At 39.6% G+C, this 21,885-nt stretch overlaps 1 protein-coding gene across 1 annotated transcript in view; it reads left to right on the top strand.

Moving 5' to 3' along the window:
- ADGRD1 (adhesion G protein-coupled receptor D1) overlaps positions 1-21,885 on the top strand; it is a 250,026-nt gene that overhangs the window by 9,313 nt on the left and 218,828 nt on the right. The window contains exons 3-7 of the mRNA XM_074972786.1: positions 2,882-2,965; positions 5,227-5,322; positions 8,447-8,569; positions 18,992-19,168; positions 20,402-20,656. Of these exons, the coding sequence (XP_074828887.1) occupies positions 2,882-2,965; positions 5,227-5,322; positions 8,447-8,569; positions 18,992-19,168; positions 20,402-20,656 (735 nt within the window). The remainder of the gene's footprint in view (positions 1-2,881; positions 2,966-5,226; positions 5,323-8,446; positions 8,570-18,991; positions 19,169-20,401; positions 20,657-21,885) is intronic.

Below are 21,885 nucleotides of genomic sequence, written 5' to 3'. Positions count from 1 at the left end.
AAAATAGTAAAAAAAAAAAAAAAAAAAAAAAGTAACCTCTGTAAATGCTGGATTTGTAGATATCTTCCCCCACCCCACCCCACCCCACAAAAAAATGCATAAACAGATTAATTTACGCCAATAGAATTATTTGCCACCATGATGGACAAAAGAACCAACGCTCATTTGCAATAGCAAGAGGGTTTTACTGTATGACTGTCTCATTCTCCTACAACTTTCATTGCTCTGGTTGATTACACATTCTTTTCCAGCACAGCTTGCTAAATTAGTTATTCTAGGAATAAAAAAGTTTCTTACAAATAATAATATAACATAAAATACAATCTGTATTTGCTTTTATTATTAATGTTCGACCCTTAAAATAGAGCATTACCTTAACACGCCATTTAATGGCTCTGGGCAGTCTGTTTCTGCTCCAGCTTGAGAATTCACATCTCCCTAAAGTGTTCTCTAGTTGACATCAATTAGATTCTCTAGATAAATCTGCCATTGGAAAATGGGAACCATCAGATGTTCTGCTTTTGTCAGCTTGTCCACCTGGAGCTCAGTGTAACCATCTGCAACTGAAGAAGACGTTTAGGGAAACAAAATGTTCCTATTAGCCATAAGATTTATTTTTCACTTTTTGGGGAAAAGAAGGTTCTGAAGAAATAGCAGCTGCTGCATGCAGAGCAGTTAACTATTTTCCGATGCCACTAAATATTCTGGGACCCAGTCAGGAAACTCCTTCCAGTGAAGAGTGTAGTTCTGACACCTTAACCTATGCACCCTCCCAAAATCCCCATGGTGTATCCCTTGCCTGTGTTTCTGGTGCTGGTTTCCACCTCCCTGGCTTGCCCCAAAACCTGGACAACATGGCCCCTGCAGAATCCATGCTCCAGCAGTCAATTTACTGGGGTTGCTCAACACCCATCAGTAGAGGAAGGTCTTCACAGGCTAGAAGTGAAAACCAAACGGATGAGTATAGCCTCAAGGTGTGTTAACTTGTGCTGCCTTCCCCTGTGGGTTTTGGGGAGAGGGGAAGAGTCTTAAGGCACTCAGCTGCCTCTTCCATGCGCCCCTTGAATTCTGCAGAGCTGGAACACATGTGGAGAGGCTCCCATAGGTGTAAGAAAAGGAGAAAGGGTGCTGTAGAAAGGAAACTGCCATTCTGTACATTGCCCTGTATGACATTTGGGCCCTCTCTGGATATTGTCCTTAAAATGATCTAAGTATTGTGGCTTAAGCTTTATGGGTATGTGTGGGGGTGCATGAAATATAGAAATGTATTTGTTAAATTAAAATATTAGGACCAAATCCTCAGCTGGTATAAGTCAGAATGTGACTTCAGTACAGCCATGCTGATTTCCACCAGCTGAGGGTCAGGTCTTCTATCATTATGCAACATAGAATCAGAAATCTAGGACTGGACAGGTAATGAGGAAGTAATCTAATCTAATCCAGGACCCTATGCTGAAGCAGGAGCAAGTAAACCTAGACCATCCGGGCTGGTGTCCGTCTAACCTGTTCTTAAAAACTTCCAATGATGGGGATTCCATAACCTCCCTTGGAAACCTATTCCAGAGGTTAACTATCCTTATATTTAGAAAGTTTTTTCCTTAATATCTAACCTAAATCTCCCTTGCTACTGATTTAGCCCATTACTTTGCATCCTACCGTCAGTGGACATGGAGAACAACTAATCACTGTCCTCTTTATAACAGCCCTTAATATATTTGAAGCCTTATCAGGTCCCCCATCAGTCTTCTTTTTCTCAAGACTAAACAAGCCTAGTTGTTTTTTTTTTAACTTTCGTTTCCTCGTAGGTCAGGTTTTCTAAACTTTTTATCATTTTTTTTTGTTGCTCTCATCTGGACTCTCTCCTGTTTGTCTACAAATTTTTCTGAAGGTGTGGTGCCCAGAACTGGAGATAGTACTCCAGCTAAGGCCTTATCGGTGCAAACCATCTCCTGAGTCTGATATACAACACCCTGTTAGGCTAATATCATTCTGAGTTGTATTTTTTTGCAACTGCATCATATTGTTGGCTCATGTTCAACTTGTGATTCACTGTACCCTCAGGTCCTTTTCAGTAACCAATTACTGACTAGTCAGTAATTCTCCATCTTGTAGTTGGGCATTTGATTTCCCCCCCCTTCCTAAGTCTAGTACTTTGCACTTGTCTTTATTGAATGTCATCTTCTTAATTTCAGACCAATCCTCCTATTTGTAAAGGTTGTTTTAAATTCTAACCCTGTCCTTCAAATGCTGGCAAATCCTCCCAGCTTCGTGTCATCCGTAGATTTTATGAACATAATATCTACTCCATTATCCAAATCATTAAGCAAAATATTTAATAGTCATAGACCCAGCACAGATCTTTATGGGACCCCACTAGATACATCCCCCCAATTTGACAGCGGACTGTTGATATGGTCTTTCAACCAGTTTTGCACCCACCTTATAGTAATTTCATCTAGACCACAGTTCCCTGATCTGCTTAGGAGACTGTCATGCCAGACTATGTCAAAAGTCTTACTAAAATCAAGATAGACAATGTCCACAAGTTCCTCTCTAGCCACTAGGCCACAACCTGTTTCTACTGCAGCGAAGGTAGAGTAAGTACACAGCTTTTAAAAACAGGGGTCCCCTGCAGTGTGCGATCAGAAATCTTGTTTCATAACACATGGCTTTAATCCCCATTGCTATTTATTTATTTTGCTCTATTTCAAATGCTCGCTCCTTGTATGCAGTGCATAGTTTACATAAAATGTTTTATTTTGCCTAACCATTTGATCCCCCTCTTTTTCTGGTTTCTACATTGAAGCATCTGTGGAGACTTGTTACACTTGACCTCGAATCCTGCGTTTCTGACCTTTTAAAATTTGTGTTTCCTTGAAAGGGTTTGAAGTTTTACAGACAGCGTCCCACTACTGGCCCCTGGAAGATATGGACGGAATCCATGAGTTTCGGGATACAAATGGAGGTAGAAGCAGGACTCGTGACAATGACAGTAACATAAGTATTTGTGAGAGTCAGTAAGTAGCAAGGGAGCTGGAGATATGAAAGCTAAATAAGTTAGAGCTAAAGCCATGGCAGCTGAGATCTAATTATTCATCAAATGTTTTGACAGTCCAAATGATTTTGCATTTCAAAGCTGTGATTTTTTTTTCAAAGTATTCTCAGACATTTTATGAGCAGCCTACACATTCTTACGGTTATGAAGAGAAATTGTTGTGTGTTCCAAAGTGTCATTAAAATCCTATTATTGTCAGTTGCTTTGGTCTTTACTTGCCCATGCACAAATACACAGAGTGGGCGGGATTTTCACTAGTCCCTAAGGAGTTCGGTGTCTAACTCTTATTGATTTACAATGGGAGTTGAATGCTTAACTCCTGTAGGCCCTGGGCTAGATTCACAAAGGGACTTACGTGTTGTGAAAACTAACCTGAAATGCAGCTCTTAATAATTAATAATAATAATAATAATAATTAATAAGAGCAAGAAATACACAGTTGAGGCTAGGAAGTGCTCTTTTTCAAAAGGAGCAAAAACTGCTGAAATTCAGAAGCCATTTCAAGCATATTTGAATAGTTCAATTTATAGGGCCTGATCCTAGAAACGTTCACTCACGGTGAAAAGCACTTGCTCACATGAACGCTTCTATTACAATCAGTGGGATGACCTGTATGAATAAGGATTACTCGTGTCAGTGAAGGTTTCCAGGACTGGACCACAGTGTGTTTTCTGGAAGGGTGCCAAAAACATCAGAAAATGTTTGTTCTTTTGTGTGATTTTTTTTTTCTGATGTTGAATTCTTTCCTTAATGTTGTTGTAGATAATCCCTTTTCTTAGTTTGCAGTTGCTTATATTCTATCCTCCAATACATGCATATAATTCCCATTGGCTTCAATGGGAGTTGCATGCCTGCATCTGAAGGCTGGTTCTGAGACACAAGAAAGGTTTTCTTTATTGCTGTATTCTACTGCAGGTTACCATTTTCCTGCTTTCTGATACCACTCTATGATTATGCAACTCTTTTATTCATTGCTAGAGTCTCTCATATTATTTTTTCCACTTGTAATTTCATGCAATTGTTTTCATCCCATGTTTCTTCTCATAAAACCTTGGAGCATCATAATCTTGTCCTTCATGTTAATCCATTTTATTTGTTGAAGTCATCATGTGGCTGGAATCCAGTTTCATACCTCTCAACGGCTCACTGTTTTGGGAGTCAGTATCACCAAATTAGGTTATTTTTGTGCACTTTCCATACTGACTGGCTGTTCTCTCGGGTCTATAATGCTAATATCCTAATGGCAGAACTGACTGAGGAAATTAAAGAGACATCACTGATTTGGAATCTAGTGAATTAGAAAAAAATCTAAAGGGTTTAAAGGTATTTTCAGGTACTGCATCTGAACCTTTGTCCCTCTGCTAACTTTTTTCCTGCAGTTTTACATTGATATTTTTCTATTTTAAAATACATTTTTTCTCTTCTTTTGCTATATGAAATACTCCACTGATTTTGGGACTGATTCAAAGTCAACAAATGTCTTTCCATTGACTTCAATGGGCTTTGAATCAAGTCTTAACTGTCCGTGCAGGACAAACAGTGAAAATGACTGCATGCAAAATGCTGTCAAAAGTACAAAATAAGCAAATCCAAACAATAGAAATATGTTTTTCTCTACTAACTTTTATAATTTAGGGCTCTTAAAATTATATAGATAAAATATCTGCAGACTAAAATATGATTTTTTTTTGATGCTGTCGTTTTGAAGTTACTGATAATGCCATCTGCATGTCAGTTTCCCTTAGGCTTGGTCTACATACAGATTTTGAACCAGAATAACTATGTTGGTTTCAGGAGATGATTTTTTTTTTTTTTTTTAAAAACTGATATATTTATACCAATACATCCCCTAGTGTGGATGCAATTATAGTTTATTTCCCTTCCCTAAGGGAATAGCTACACTGGTGTAAAACATACAACTGTGTCTACGTTGCGGGCAGTTGTACCACTTTAACTATACTATCGTTAAAGTGGAACACCCTTTATGTGCAGACAAGCCCTTTGAGGGGAAAAAAAGATGGAGGATGTTATAGAATGCTAGAATGTTATAGTTTAAAGGGCCACTGAGTAACATTTGATCTGTGCTGTGTTGAGAGATATGGACTGGACAATTCATATTGATTTTGTGTTTGTTCATTGTTTTGCTTATTTTCTTTTGTTGTTCCACCCAGCTCTAAGAATCCACAACTTCACTGTGCTTCCTTCCCATAATTCTACCTTTGTATATACCAATGACTCTGCCTACTCTAACTTCTCTGCAACCGTAGGTGAGGATTCAAGTATTTTTTTTCTGCATTTGTCAAACTTGGACTAGTCTGATAATGTTGGGTTTGAAGTTAACACTGTTTGGTTCATTCTTAAACGATCCTCTGGAGTTTATGGGCCAAATTCTGTTCTCAGTTATGCTGGCATAAATCTGGAAAAACTGCTGTGATGTTATTTAGTAACTCTGGCTTTACACTGGTGTAAGCAAGCAGAATTTGGCTTGGCTATGTACTGATCATGCAATTCTTGCTCATCTGGGTGGTTTCACTGGCTTCAATGGAACTACTCACATAACTAAGGAGAGTAGGGTTTGTCCTCAAAAGCCCAATAAACCCCGAAACATTTGAGATGAATTGTAAACATGGGCACTGAAAAAAAAATCAGTTGGCATGAAATTTCAATATAATTTGAACTATCTGTTTAAAGGAGTTAAAAGAACTCTGTTTTTTATAAAGTTAAAAGAAAAAAGAGCTGTTTTTCTTCAATCTGTAGCCTTTAAAGTAACGTGTTTAAAAAAAGAGAAACTTCAAACCATTCTGCAGGATGCAAGGGAAAATGGGAGCTACCCATCATGACATTTCTGATTAAAATAATAGAAAAAACAGGTGGAAGACATGCAGGTGTGTGTGGTGGGTGTTTTCATTTAAAACAACAACAACTGTTTTACGTCTACATCAGCCAATAGATCAAAGGGAGAATCAGCTGAGTGGAAAATGACTACCCCGGCAGGCACTTACGATAAAAACTTACTGGGAATCTTCGCTCACTTGCACCAGTATAAACCTGGAGTCACTTCACGGAATTCAGTATGGTTGCTCTAAATTTATACTAATGTAACTGTAGTTGGAATCTGACCAGCTATCTACCTCAGAATTAGGTATCAATTTACAGCTGGTTGTTAGAAAAACATAAGTGAGCAATGAGATGATGAAAGCAGCATAGGTTTAAGTAGATTCCAGTTGGGCAACTTGAATGTAAGAGGGTTAGCACTAAAAGCAAAAGGACTCCTGTACTGTATTTTCCTACTCTCCAACAGCAGGAGTGGGCTGGCAACTCTGAACTCTATTAATAATGAACTTCAAATGACCCTGATTCCTTCCAGTCTTCACTGATCTGCTTTATAGTTGTCACACAATAAGATATATATTCCATGTGAACGTTAAAGAGAGTGACACTGATGCCAAAGGAAATACTATGAAAACAGGAATGTGTAATTCTTTGGGATTTATCCTGGCTAGGTTAATTCAGAGGTTATGCGGCTCATAGAGAATTCAGAAAAGTTCGCTTCACTTCATAATGCTAATGCCTTAGAGGGATTTGAAGGAGTCAAGTGCTAGCTGGAGTTTAGAGGGTGATCTAGATTTTTTTTTTTTCCTTTGCCCTAAGGAAGAGAAGATATCTGGAAACTGTATGTTTTATGGACAGTAGATTTTGGGTGAATCAAGAAATGTTTTGGGCCAAATTCACTGAAGGTGTCCTTTACACCTCCCTACACCAGCCTGTCCTCTTTGCCCCGGAGTGCGGAACCGGTTACTTGGCTGTTGGCTGCCCCACGTCGTGGTTTCAACTGAATATGGACAGCTTTAAGATTAGGCTCAAGAGACATAATATCCTCCAGTCACAGGGGGAATGCATATGTTGCACCATCTTTAGGGTGATAAAGCCCATTCCCTATAGCATACCTAGCCATCTCTCTGGATAAGTGTAGAGGGAAATGGGGCCATAGCCCTGCCTCTACATCTTTGGGGTGATTCGGGGGTGCCAACGGGTCAAGACTCTGTATTCTCCTTGCGCATGGACTGTTATTGAGTTGGACCCAAGAACAGAGGGCACATATAAAAAAGGCTCCTTGTGCCTTGGTCCTTCACCATGCATCTGTGCTAGGGCCATACACAATCTTTCCGTATCTCTATTGTTACATCCTGGTGATTGCAGATACCAACCATAGCCCTGGCTAAGACTTCTGTATCTCTTAGCAGGAACAACACCATATTACTCTTCCCACTGCCTGTCCATTGGACAACCCTAATCCTGAAAGTGCCTTTTTCAGAATGCAGTATTTTGGAGAAGACATAAAACAAAGATCCTGAATTCTCACTGTCATTATAGATCCATGGCACTGTTTGCAAAAGTGATGGTATTAACAGTACTGTCCAGGACAAATTCCAAATCAGGCAATTACATTCTTCCTGCCTAAACTGTAAATAAAGAAAATCCATGTGGTATTTTGTATCCTGCTGTATGAAGTGTTACTAAGAACTTGTCTTCAGTATTAAAAAACCTGCGTGTTTTACCTCTGGGTAACTAACATGCATGAGTATCCTGAGGTAAAAACACAATGAAGTCAAAGCACTTCAGTTCTATTGCAAGGTAAATTTGCCAAGGTCCGCCCTATACCCAGGCCTGAGATTATCTGTGGCAAGTTTACCTCTTGATAAACCTAAAGTGCTGTGATTTTTACCTCTGGATAGCTCACCTCCATTAGTTAACCTGAGGTAAAAAACTCTGGGTTTTTTTTTAAAAGCAGTGAAGAAGATAGGCCCTAAGAAATCACAAGGAGTTACACATGATAAATGGAAACAGAGCCTTTTTGGATGCTAATAAAAAGTCATGCCCCTGGGTGTCTCAAAAGAACATACATGTATTTCTGCCTTCTTGCTAGAGTAGGTCTAATATCTTCCTTTAATATAGCCTTTTTGATCAAAAATGGTCAAAAAGCCATTTTCTAAAACAGAAATGTTTGTGGGAGGAAAAAATAAGTTTTTTGTCAAATTTTCTGAGGGGCGGGAGAGAAGAATTTCCTGATTAGCCAAAAATACCCTATAAAGTGCTGCTTGTTTTCAGAACTCTGGAATACATAAACTTCACTCAGAGTAATTTCTGGCCATGCTGGTTCAGCTATACAAATGATTTAGTTGAACAGGGGATTGGGGAGGGCAGATCAATATCATTTTTATAGACTATAAATGATAAGACAGTAAGCTGTACCTTTCATTTATTTTATCCTGAAAAAGGGGGATAGAAAGATAAACATATTAAAAATGCTTGAGTCATTTGAGTCATGTCCCAAGAAGCTGTCAGTGCACGAGAATGTTAAAGGACTACACTTTAATTTTCCTTCCTTAGATATTGTAGAAGGAATGGTCAACAAAGGAATTTACCTCACTGAACCAAAAAGAGTTACCTTTCTCATCTTTGGAAACTCCCAAAACTCTTGCATTAGTAATCCAGAAATGTGTGGACCTGAAGGTGAGTGCTTTGCCATATTATTACTGTTTGTTTTTATTATGCTGTAATCCTATCAGATGTCATGAGCTAAGTAGAGTTGGGTCATATCAGTACTTGGATGACAGATCGTCTAGGAGCCTCAAGATACTCTGCTATTTTTTAAAGCCATTTTTTGCTGAAAAAACTTTGTTAAAAACAGCTCTAATTATTACACAGGGAACACAAAGTTATGAGGTGTAAGTAGTTAACACAAGGTCCTTATTTTGCAAATGGAAGTTCTCTCTAAAGTTCTAATTTCTGACTTTGCCAATTATTGAGTTAAAACAGTTTACAGCTAGATATGAAAAAAACCCACATAGATTTTTTTCTCTCACGCATACCAGTTTAAATGAGGAGTAATTCCACTCAAATCAATGGAATTATACAGCATTTAACTGGTTATTGTGAGAGCAGAATCAGGCCTCCTGTGTTCCAAAACAATGTCCCTTAGCACAGAGAGAACAGAAATGATCCTGCAAGCACTGCAGCATATCAAACAGACGTGTTGTCTTGCTGGTTTCAAATTTAGGAGACTAGTGTATGAAGTCCCTTTACCAAAGGTTGCTGTTCAGATTTAGACGGGGGCTCTTCAGCATGCTAGTGACTAAGGACTTGGTTTTATAGTCATGACAGTGAAGAGGAATTTTGCATTTTTCATCATGGGGTGTAGGACTGGATCCTAAAGCTGTAGTACTGAGTTATGAAATTAAATAGACTACCTGTGATTTCTACAAAGCATCAGATGGGTCATTGCTGATTTTACTTATTAGCTAGAGTGCACTCGAGAGACAGGAATGGCATGATGCACAAAAAGTGCAGAAGTGTTCCGATACATATTGCGAGTGTCACTTGATCAGTTCATGTGGAGAAGCCAAGACTCAGGAAAGACTGTCTTGATTTACTTCTTGTTAGTGACTTGCAAAGGCTAAGAGAGTGGCAGATAAATGTCCTTGGAGCGTTAGGGACTGTTCTCTGAAATAGGTCTAAAAACATGGTTTCCTTCCACCACTCTCACTTTTGTTGTTTTGCCAGACCTAAAAAACCCAAACAAACACAAGGATTTTGCCTCCCCAGATGTTTTTTAGAATTAACTTGTGTATTTTTAAAAGCCTCTTTGTGAATCCTCCTAAATGCCAACAAAGGCTGTGTTAGATCTCACAAGCTATGAGCTGGATGTGGCCAGCTGGAATAGCATCTTGGATGGAATATGTCCAAAATGCTGCAGATACTGGTGCTGGCAATTAAAAAAGGTGGTATTCTTCCCTCTGAATAAGAGTCAAATCAATATCCCAACAGGACATTGCATGAGAGCTGGGTGAAATTTTTTGGACAAAACTTTTTTTTGGAGAAAAATGCAGATTTGGCAACACAAATTTTGTGATTTTGTGTCAGTTTTGCCAAATTGTTTGTGGCAAAAAGGGGGGTGAAAGGGAGGAATCCTGTAAAGGCAAAGCATTACATTTTGAAATTTTTAGAAATGACTTTTTTGTTTTGAGATTTCATTTGACAGGAAACTAATATTTTTCTGACTCTAAGTTCACCTGAAATTTCAAAAAAAATTTCAATTCAATTTGTCCCAAACCAATTTTTTCCCCGATGGATTTTTTTTTGAACTGCCAATGAACCAAAAACTCAGTTATTCACAGAGATCTGTATAGCACTGCTGCAGATGAGATGTAAAAACAAGGTCATATCCACTAATGATCCCAAAACACTTTTCAAAAGAATAAGGGTGTCCGTTAATAGGGACTCAAAGCGGTTAAGGGCAGGATAGCTTATACCAATTGCCAGTATGTTTAATTATCTTCCTATCTAAAGTTCTCTTTTGGCCGCTTTCAGTGGATTTTCTTTTGTTTCTTGGCCCTATACAGTTGTGTTGTGTTTGCTAGTGCTGCTAATGTGTACCATTAGTCAATGGGAACTATTAACGGATTTATGTGGGTGCAGAATAGGACTGCTAAATCTCACCCTGAAGCTGGGATTTTGCTGGCAGGGGAAGTGAAGTTATCCCTGTAACATATGTACTCAGGGCCCAATTCTGCACTTGGTTACATTGACGTAAATCCCCCTGAGCCAAACAGGCCACTGCAGTTGCCTGGACCTGGGAAAGCTGGGTGAAATTCAATGGCCTGTGTTATACAGGTCAGTTTAGATGATGAATGGTCCCTTCTAGCCTTAAAACCTGTGAGTCTCTGAATAAAGGGTTGTAAATAATATTTGTTGAGAATGTTGGCATTTTTTTCATGAGCAATTATCTCTGGATAAATAGTTTCATTATCCAGAGCACCTCCACAGAAGTCTATGACATTACTTTGGTTTTACACTGCGTAAATGAGAGCAGAAGGTGGCCCATTGTTTGTAATCCCATAATGTGATCTGAGGTTTGTGCAAGGCCCTCTATTAAATGAACAAACAATAGTGACGCAAAGTAAACCAAAGCCAAGTTGAAACTTTGGGCCTGCTATGTTTGAGAGGCCCCTTATTTTTACATTTCAGGGTAGTTCTGACCTCCCCTGTGTCCCCACCTAATACTGTGAATACCCCATCTTAAACTCTTGCGCTTCGATAAAAAGATGGACAACACAATTCCACATGGCGTCCTTAACTTGGTGCCGGTTATTGTGGGTTAGTCTCCATCCCCGGAATAACTAATAAAAATACCTCATAGGTTTAAAAGGGAAGAATTTACCCAAGGCAGCCTTTCCTAAAATCATGCAGCCTAGGTTTGGAGTCAAATGATTTTTTTTATATATGTGTACAATATGCAAGATCAACTTCCATGGCTCATAGACACTGGAGAGGCTGCTACAGGCTTTGCTGTAGCTGCAAGCCATCAGCATTCTCAACCTTTTCCCCCTGCCCCTCCCCCCGCTGTGATATAACATTTAATTTTTTTTCTTTTGTATTTGGTTACTGGATTCAAAAAACTGTCAACGGACAGCTAAAATATTTGCCAGATGTGTTATAGGGTTGGTTACACCAAGTGGGGTGTGGTTTAAATAAATACTACACAGACTGGGGGCCCAATCCAGGAGTCTTTACTCAGGCTAAACTGTCCTCTCTGCTTCCTTATCTCACTATCCACTGCTCCCTATGCCATGCTCCCTTCTTATCTTTAGCAACACCTTTGTTTTCCTCATCTCTCCTCCCTTCCGCTTATTTTTCTCCCACAAATCCTGTCTCTTCCTTTCCTCCCACCATATCACCGACCCCTTTTCATTACTCTTAACTCTCCTCCAGTCCTCCCCGCCCCGCCCCGCGCCCTCCAAATACTATCATTGGCAACTCTCATCACCCCCCGCCCACCAAATCAGGAAAATTCAGGAGGATGCTAAAGGGGAAGATTTCTCAGTAAGCTTTTTTTTTCTCACTGATATTTCCCTGCATTCATTCCATCAGGTGCAGAGGGGATTGATTACTCCCCACAAAAGAGGCTTCAGGCTTGCCCTCAGACCAGATGGATCTCCAAGGATCTGCTTGGATCCCAGGGAATCAAGAGGGGGCCAGGGACATTGTTCAAAGTTTCTCATGCCTCTCTGACAATTCTGGGTGTCCAGACGCCCTCCCCCGCAACGGGGTAGGGGGAAATCTGTATGCAGCGCGCTTCTCCATGCATGGGTCTAGGGGATATGATTCAGCCTGTAAATTATAAATACAGGGGAGAAAAAAAGATACAGAACCATTAGGATGGTGCCTAACTAACCAAAGGAAACCACGTGATCTTTTGTGGTAGCCCTTGCCCCTCCTCTCTATCCTCCCTATTTCTTTTGTTTTAATTAGTAATATTGGATGGGATTTTCAGAAGCACTTGTCATTTGGAATGTAGACATGCCCTGGGAGCAGGGTTAAGCCAGTGCTGAGCACTCTTGAAAATCCCTCCCATTATTTCTATTCCGAGGGACAGATCCTAAACATAGTTTATTCATGTAGTAAGTACTATATGGCTGGTAATCTGATGGAAGTACTTTGGTAGTAAGTGTTTGTAGGAGCAGGCACTGGCTTTTAGTTTGCAAGCTCTTCAGGGCACAGGATGGTTTTTTATTGGTCTGTAAAGCACCTAGCATGCTTTGGGTCCAGCTGTGTTGCCAACTTGCATGATTTTTACCATGAGTCTTGCAATACTGGATGCTTTTCTTAAAGCCTGAGCTGCTGGAGTTGTGTGAATACAGTACATCAGAATCTCATATTTCATTATTTAAAAAAAAGTTCTAGCCTTTGAGGTTGAAGAGAAAAGCTTGAAAATGAGACTCCTAAAGAATGAAACACTAGAAGGCAAATGAAAGAACGTCAAATTTTATTTTAACAAGTCTCTTGATTTTTTTTTTTTTTTTGAGGGTCTGGTCCTTATGACTTTTGAATACCTGTGGCTGGCAATACTACCCATATCCTTTAAATCTACAGCATGCAAAGGCTTTATAAAAGTTGCAATACATTTCAGTGCTTCCTGAACAATTAAAAAAATACGCTTTGGAAAAATTATAAACTACAACAATGGTGGTTTTCATCTTTTGGGTGTTTTCACCCGTCTGTCCATCTATTGTTTGATTGTCTCCCCTAAGCAATTTTTTCCACTGAGAATATTTTAGAGCCCTCACAGTATGCTGATGCTATAGAAGATTAAAATGACAAATAAAATTATGGTGCAAGTCACAAATTATCTGGTGCAATCAAGGTAATGATTTAGAGAAAAAGATTGAAAATGTTACATGAATGAACAAAACAACTGTAAGATTGATGAAAAATGCATTGAAACTGTAGGGATCAATGTGGAATGGTGCATGTGATTTTTACATGGTGTAACTTCTGCAATACCTAAACTTAATGGGTAAGTTAAGTGGCAGTGTTAATACTGAATTTAGTTGCTTTGTTAATTTAGGCCATTCTTAAGTTACTGACAAGACATATGACAAGATTTTATTCATACTGGCATGTATAGCAAATACTGTGTGTTACCACTTTTAAAAAACAGTAAAAATTCATACAACAGTCAATACTTAGTTGCTACCTGAAAATGGAAGAGTAGAGATTATTCAGTATTCTGCTGCAGGCATATTTCTTTACACAATACCACATTTTATGTATATTTTTCATACCAGTGGGAAATAAAACCATCAGTAAATCACATTATTTCTATAACTATAGTATAATAATCAGAGTAAATTTTATTTTTTATGGTGCCATTCCCAGCACCTCACAAACAAGAATATTAAAACCATAAAATACTGAAATATTCAGAAGATAAAAATGTGAAGAGAAGAATCACATAAATAGTTAATATTGAACCACAGCAGTGGGTAAACAACCTTTTCTAAAGGAGAGGTCTTCGTGCCTCCCTTAAACTAAACTAAATCTTGGGCAGTGATAGGCTGTAATTCTGTCCAAAATGACATCTTTCTTAAGATACAATAAACGTCTCAGTGTGCATTGGTTATATTTGTACGGATTTGCTTTTAAGTAGAGCTGGGTGGGAAATGGTTTTCCAGTCCCATGAAAATTTTCGAGATGTCAATTTTTTTTTGCCTGTCCTGAATCCAGAGGAAAAGTTTGACCTCTTGAACACTTTTTTGAAATGAAAAAACTTTGGGTTTGGGACAATCAAAACTTTTGGTTTCAATTTTGATTTTTTTTTAAAATCCTTTTTTTGTCTTAATATACTAAAATTTTAAAAAAGAGAGTCCTTTTGACTCAAAAACCCAAAAGTTTCCAGTTTGAAAATGTCAAAATGAGATATTTGACAATTTTGCAACTTTTTCCAAACGTTATTCTAGTTGGGAGATTTGTCAAAAGTGACCCTGTTTTGCAAATGGTTTCATTTTTGACAAATCAGCAATTTTCGGTGAAAAAATAGCTTGTTGGAAAATTCCTGACCAGTTCTATTTCTAAGTTTGCCCTAAATGTTGCACAAGAGAGTAATCCAAGTGCAGTTTCACAAGAGAAGGCCTTTTAGCGATCAGGTGGGAATGCAATAGGAAAGGTTGCAGTCAGCCAATATACCATACCTCAGATTAAAACAAAAAACACCAACCCTGACCATAATTGACCCCTAATCTTCTTAAATCAGACCCTGGACAAGAGCTGCCACATTTACACTGCACCTTGTCTCAGCCTGATGACACTTCTCCTCATCAAAATTTAGAGGCCTCAGGCAATTGTGTGCATCTACCTTGGGTAGGTATATCATCTCCATTATCCTAGTAATGGAGGGCCTCAGAATCTTTAACGTATTTATCCTCACAAATCACCTGTGAAGCAGGGCAATACTAATATCCCCATTTTACAGATAGAGAATGGAGGCACAGGCTGACTAAGTGACTTGCCCAAGGTCACACAGAAAGTCTGTGGTGGAACAGGGACTTGGTCTTGGGTTCATGAGTTCCAGACTAGTGTCCTAACCACTGGACAATCCTCTCATCCCCTCTCCCCACCTCTTTCCTTCCAGAGCCTATCAATGTGAAGGAAAGTTTCTCCAAGATTGAATTTCTCACCATTCATAATACATTTGCTCAAGGAACATAGTTGGGGAAATGGAGAGTTGGAGACATAGACCACTGGGTATTAGCAGCATTAACCTAAGCTGCACCTACACCAATGCATGACTCTTCTAATAACATTAGACACTATACCTGACATTCTTAAAGCTGCCCCATGGGATTTGGATGCCCAAATCCTATTAGTTGTAATGGGAATTGGGCATCCAAAGTCTAAAAAAATCTCAGCCTATATTACACTGTAGGCTCCATCGCTCTACCCTTATTCCTGTGGGGCCCTGGCTAGTGCTGTGTGAATTCAAAACTTGTCCCAGGTCACCAAAAAGTTCATGGAGGTTTGTCAACCTGGGGCAGGACTGTGCAAACATTTAGTCCTTCCTCCCAGGAAATTTTGGGGCGGGAGGGTGTTTTGATTTGGGGTTAAAACCATGCTAAACTCTACAGTGTTGGAGGAGTTTTGTCTGACCTTTTTGTGGTTTATCCTAACTAAAATCTTAAAGGGGGAAGAAACAAACTTAGAGTAGGAGGACTTACATGACCTGAAATCAAGACGGGTTAGTGGAATTCCCAGATCCTTAAAGCTGATGACTGTTGGTGCAGAACATAAGCAATAACCCAAATCTGTCTCAGGGCTTGTCTACACAATAAGGTTGTGTGCGCTATGTGGGTATGATTTCTAAACTGCACTAACATGTTGTGAATTAATTGGTCTTTGTAGACCCTGCTGGTTCTCTAGTGCGTTTTAACACAGTGCAGTACTACATTACATGACAGATGTTAATCGCATAGCTTAATGCACTAATGGAAGGCTGTCACATAGCACGGTACGGGCCCTGAATAAAATAGAATAGAAATGTCCCTGGGGACAGTAGTACACTTGGGTTTTGTTGTTTTTTGCCCCCCCACTGATGAGATCATGAAACAACACATGAGAAGCAATGAAGGTGCATAAAAATGTAGGCACCTTCCTTAATGGTGAAGCTCTACTCTCATCTGAGCTGAGGACATTGTGAAGATTTTGGGTTTGATCTGGGGAAATCCTATGTACAATAAGCCTGTTGTAAATGACAAAGCTCTATAGTTCAACTCTCCCATTCCTTCCCCTCCTATCTATTTCTTTTCTTTTGTTTTATTTCACTGTGGAGGGGCTCCCTGCCTGGGGTTATTACAGACATCTGTCAAGACAGGATGTCATTTATATTTGACCATGAGGAATTTTTATATGCAGTCAAACTATATGGACAAAATTACTTTCCTAAATTCTAAGTGCGTTTTTGTGATGAGATTTACAATGAGCTCATTTAGTTTCACTTTTAGGTTCATCATTTCAAAAAGCGATAAAGTGCATTTAAGGAGGATTTAAGGTTTTATTCTAAACTTCTGAGCTGTAATTCTTCTTCATGGTGCTTATATGGCATATACTGGATGGTTCGGTAGTTCAGGTGTTAGCCTTGGACTAAGGAGACCTGGGAGTTCCCCACAATAGACACATAGCTGACCTCTGGGAAAATGTGTGGTAAGCCAAGGTGAAAGGACTATGATCTTTCACACTAAGCAGGGTCAGTACTTAGATGGCAGACATCCAAGGGAAACCCAAATCGGTATGGTGTTTTCAGCAGGTGACTCTATTTTCTCCAAGTTAGTATTGAATCAATGCCTCCGTCTTTTGTGAGAGTGAAGGGTCTTGCAGGAGCTGCTTTTCAGACAAGACATGAAACCAAAATCTGCTCTTGACTAGAGCTGTTCAAAACATTGGCATCAGATCTCAAAGTCAATTGAAATGAGCCTTGGGCTGGGGGTTAACTGCATTCAGAAGCTTTGGCTCGTGCTGACGGAGATTTGGCAAACACGGGCTGATGTTGTTCGCATACTGATCAATAGCTAGGAAGCTGGTAAGAGCCAGCTAATATTTTAGTGATGGGGAAAATGACTCCTTTCTATATAAATGTGTAAGGCACATTGGGAATGATGCTTAGATGCTATGTAGTGCGGGGTGCCATTAAAAGGACCTATACAGACAGACAAAGATAGATTAAATAGAAATGCAAAATATACATATGATATTTATTCGGCAATAACAAACGCCCACATGACAACAGGAATATTAGGATTTTTGTAATAACTTGTCACTGGGTGCTCTGTTCCCCACTGGAGTGCCGCCTCCTGGCCACATCTGGGATTACCTCTGCCAGTCTGACAACCCTTACTTCAGTAGCTTACTCCAGTCTAGCTCTTGCAGTCTCACTCCTTAGCTGCTCCTGCTTCGTGGCTTGGCCCACCAGCCAGCTCATTGTATTTTTCCCCTTCCTGGGTATCAAAGTCTCTTCAGACCCACTGTCCCAGGCAGCCTTTCTGCTCACTGCCCCTTAACGGCACCACTGCCCAATAAGGGAACCCAGGCCTGTCCTCTACATTGGGTTCCAACCCAGGGACCCTACAACAAGCAGTCACAGTCTGCACTGTCCTAAACCTTACTGATGTATCCTTAGGATACTTCCTATGTGGCCTTCTCTCACCCTGAGTGACTGCAGCCCCCTTCTACTCTCAGCGACTGGGCTTTATCCAAGCCCCTCCTGTTCTTCTCCAGCTGAGCTTCATCTCTGATTAGTGCTCATTGCTCCCTGGTTTCTCTTCCAGGTGCAGCCTAGGTGGTTAATTGGCTCACCTAACCCCCTTAGCCCCCTCATGCCTTCTGTGGGGTGCATACACCATCACAGAACTGTATGCAGGCAGCTGGTGGGGGAAAGAGGGCTTTTGAACACTGGAGTGGGTTGGGGTTTGCCTGAGCTTTCCCCAATACTAATAAGAATCAGGTAAACACCTATAAACATTCTATTGTACACCATCAGACTACCTGCTGGATTCAGACCTCAGCAGGGTTACTCTGGCATGTTGCTACTGGGTAGCCTAAAGTCCTGTTTTATTTAGGCAGCCTATCAATACTCGCCACTATAACTAAAATAATCAAGGCAGATGTTTTCACTGCACACAGCAAGTTTCTTTCCAGTCCGGTATCTTGTTTGTGGGCACTCATCTTAGGTTTTATTCCTCTTAGCACTTCATGCCATTATTCCCCAAGACCCATGTTTTTAGGAAGCAGTTAGTCTAGCCACTTTCTTTTTAATTGCTCCTGTCTGTCTGCTGAGCCTCTTTACTGCTGTGCTGAGCTGTGAGGGATGCTTCCTTTGCTGTTTACAATTCAAGCAGCATTCCTAGGTCACCTTTATTAAAGAAACACAGCTATCATTGTGACAATTTGTGCAATTTTACAGTACAAGAATATTCCAAAACCTTCCACTGAACTTAGTGGGACTAGTTGTGAGTGAAGCTACTCAGATGTGCAATTGTTTGTAGAATCGCACCTGTAGTCAGGAGGGAATGCTTGATTTTTTGTGCTGAGTTAAGAATCTCAGATTGGGGAAAAGAAAGGTTTCTGGTTATGGTTTGTAAAAGCTGGTATCCTTTCCTATAAACCAGTATCCCTTCCCATCACATTGATGCTCTGGTCCCTGCAATAACCAGAGGGAAGAGCCATGATGATCATAGGATTACAGATTCAACACCTGTAAGAACTATAGCATAACCAGCTCCTTTTTTATATAAGATTTTTCTTTTTAAAGTTTAAAAATATTAGTGTGGCTAATCTATTTTTTTAGTTATGACTAAAATGGGATACTTGGGTAGTAATGAGTATTATCATGTGCTTGGTATGTGCCAGTTTGTTATAAAACCAAGGGCAGATCCTTAGCTGGTGTAAATTGTCATCGCTCCATTGCCATAAAAGTGCCCCACTGATGCCAGCATGAAGATCTGCCCCCACGTCCATATTTGCTGTGTGTACTCTAGGATGTTTGATGCTTTTTAATCCCACCTGTTTCTCATTAGGCACATCTCTTCTCTCATTTGCTTCCATCAGGAGTAACATTTTCCTTTTTCTGGAAGACTCAGGAGCAGAAGGCTAACTTTCCCCCCGCCTATGGTGGACAGGTCATTTCCAGTGGTTTCAAAATCTGCTCAAGTGAAGATGAAGGCTCTCTGGAATTTTATGCCCGTGGGAATTCAATGAAGTGGGAGGCAAGCTTTAGTCCCCCAGGTAACGTTCAGTTTCACTGTTGAGGGTTCAGAATGGAGATAAAGTAGTGATGAGCACAGCTCCCTTATCTGGATAGAAAGAGAAGATGAGAAATGAGGAAGTAGGTGGATAGATGAAGGATGGATAGGCTTTACTTCCCGAGAGAGAAAGCAGGTATTAGAACGTCAGTGACTTTGTGTACAGCACAGTTACAGTTCATGTCACCATCCAAGGGTCTGATACTGCACTCCCCAGTCCCTATTGAAGTAAAATTCTTACTGACATCAGTGGAAGAATAGGGGTTTACCTGGGAAAGAGTGAGTGAGGAGTGCAGTGTGCCTTTGGAGTCCTCACTCAGTACATTCGTAAGCTGGGAGTCCAACTTCCCATTTTCTTTCATTTTAAACCTCTCTGGTAACCCTTTTGGGTAAGTATTCCATGCTTACATAATACATGTTGGCCATTTGTATGGTAAGAATGAAGTCCTGGAAATGTATTTGCATGATTATTAATAATGTATTTTAAAATGAATATCTTATTTCTGCCTTCTGATCCAGAATGCAGGTTACTAATTGAGAGGCAATGGGGTCTAGTGGTTAGAAAAGAGCACTGGCTGATAGGACTTATGGATTGTAATTATGGCAGAGAAAGTCACTGAATCTTTCTTTGCCTCAATGTATCCACCTGTAAAATGGGGCTAATAATACTTCCTTACCTAACTCCTCTATAGCTGTGATGTTTAATAATTTGTAAAAGTGTTTTGCAAGGAAAGCTGTTGCATGTATGTAGTTACTTTAATCCATGTGACAACTATTATAAATAATGTTTGGACCTCTTCAGCATAACATGTAATCTGCAGCAACCTTTAATTAGTCTTTATTTACATATTCTGTAGTCCTGAAGTCCTTATGCAACCCTCACTGAAGTGGGAGTTTTGCCTGAGATAGGACTGAATAAGGACTTTAGATCTGGGCCCATAGTATAATTTATGCAATTGCAATGAGCCTGAGGAAGGATTCAGGCACAATGTCACTAAAGCCAATAGGGGTTCTTCCAAAGTATGGACTGTCCCTTGTGAATAAAGAGTAATGTACATGATATCATTGCTCCATAATTCAGTGTTGACACTTCCTTTATAGCTCCATTGCTTTGCACAAATGAAACGCATTTTAACTGAGCTAAAATTTATTGAACAAGAAAGGCTGTAAATGAGGTTGATTCATGGATTTTACAGAGAGTTTTAATGTTTTGCAGGTCCTTTCTGGACTCATATTCTCTTCACATGGAAATCAAAAGAAGGTTTGAAAGTCTATGTCAATGGAACTCTAAACACCACCGACCCAAATGGGAAAGTTTCCTATAGCTATGGGGACCCCAACGCAAATCTGCTGACAGGGACAGAGAATGATCAGAGCAAACGCTATGTGAACGGGGCTTTTGATGAGTTTATCATATGGGAAAGGGCACTCACCCCCAAGGAAATTGAACAATACTTTACAGCTGCTATCGGTAAGTGGGAGCATACTCTGTATAAATGTTGATTTTTAAAAAGTTCATTAATTGAGAGTTCATAAAGTTCAGCTGTTAAACCAGCTGTCTTAGTGGGAGATAATCTGCAGGCATAAATGTTTATAGGAATAAATGTTCATAGGAATCACTTTGTCAGTTTCAAGGGAGGTGTTTTTCTTACGCTGGGGCACAGCCCCTCAGACGTGTCACCAAAAGGCACTCACTGAGTCTCACCTCATCTATTGGCTGGAAGAAAACCTCAGCAGAATCCAACCATTGCTAGGACAACCAAACCACTTCCTTTTAACTAATGTCAGAATAGCAAAGGGACCTATTTTTAAAAAAGTCATTCTTGTGATGGTCTTGGGAAAGCCTTCATTTGGTGCCTGAAATAGCACTAAATATTTCAGTGTTATGTTTGAAAATATTAAAAAGATGTTTTAATCAGGTTGGCAAAAATTGCTGTGGTATCTGGTTGTTGTATCTATCACAACAAACCGGAGTTACTATAACGCCATCAAATCCAAAGCTATTATAAATCTCACTTCCTGGATTAATATAACACAAGAATGTTATGTTACTGAACTCAAGTGCTCTAGACTTTTAGATTTCCCCAGTCCATCTATATGTATGTGCTGTTTCACTGTCAGACAAGTATGGCTCTTGTATAAATATGCCAGAAGGATAGTAACTTTCTTTAACTTCTTCAGTGTTCATGTACACAAAAAGAACAGGAGTACTTGTGGCACCTTAGAGACTAACAAATTTATTTGAGCATAAGCTTTTGTGATGCTTAGAATGGAACATATAGTAAGAAGAGATATATATATATATATGTATATGTACACACACACAGAACATGAAAAAGTGAAGTAAGAGGTTAATTAATTAAGATGAGCTATTATCAGCAGGAGAAAAAAACTTTTGTAGTGATAATCAAGATGGCCCATTTAGACAGTTGACAAGAAGGTGTGAGGATACTTAACATGGGGAAATAGATTCAATATGTGTAATGACCTAGCCACTCCCAATCTCTATTCAAACCCAAGTTAATGATATCTAGTTTGCATATTAATTCAAGCTCAGCAGTTTCTCATTGGAGTCTGTTTTTGAAGTTTTTCTGTTGCAAAATTGCCATCTTTAAGTCTATTACTGAGTGGCCAGAGAGGTTGAAGTGTTCTCCTACCAGTTTTTGAATGTTATGATTCCTGATGTCAGATTTGTGTCCA

Source organism: Natator depressus, chromosome 15 (assembly GCF_965152275.1).
Source record: "Natator depressus isolate rNatDep1 chromosome 15, rNatDep2.hap1, whole genome shotgun sequence".
In the NCBI taxonomy this organism is placed as follows: Eukaryota; Metazoa; Chordata; order Testudines; family Cheloniidae; genus Natator; species Natator depressus.
Note: the sequence above shows the minus strand (reverse complement) of the source record. Positions and strands in the feature narration are given on the sequence as shown.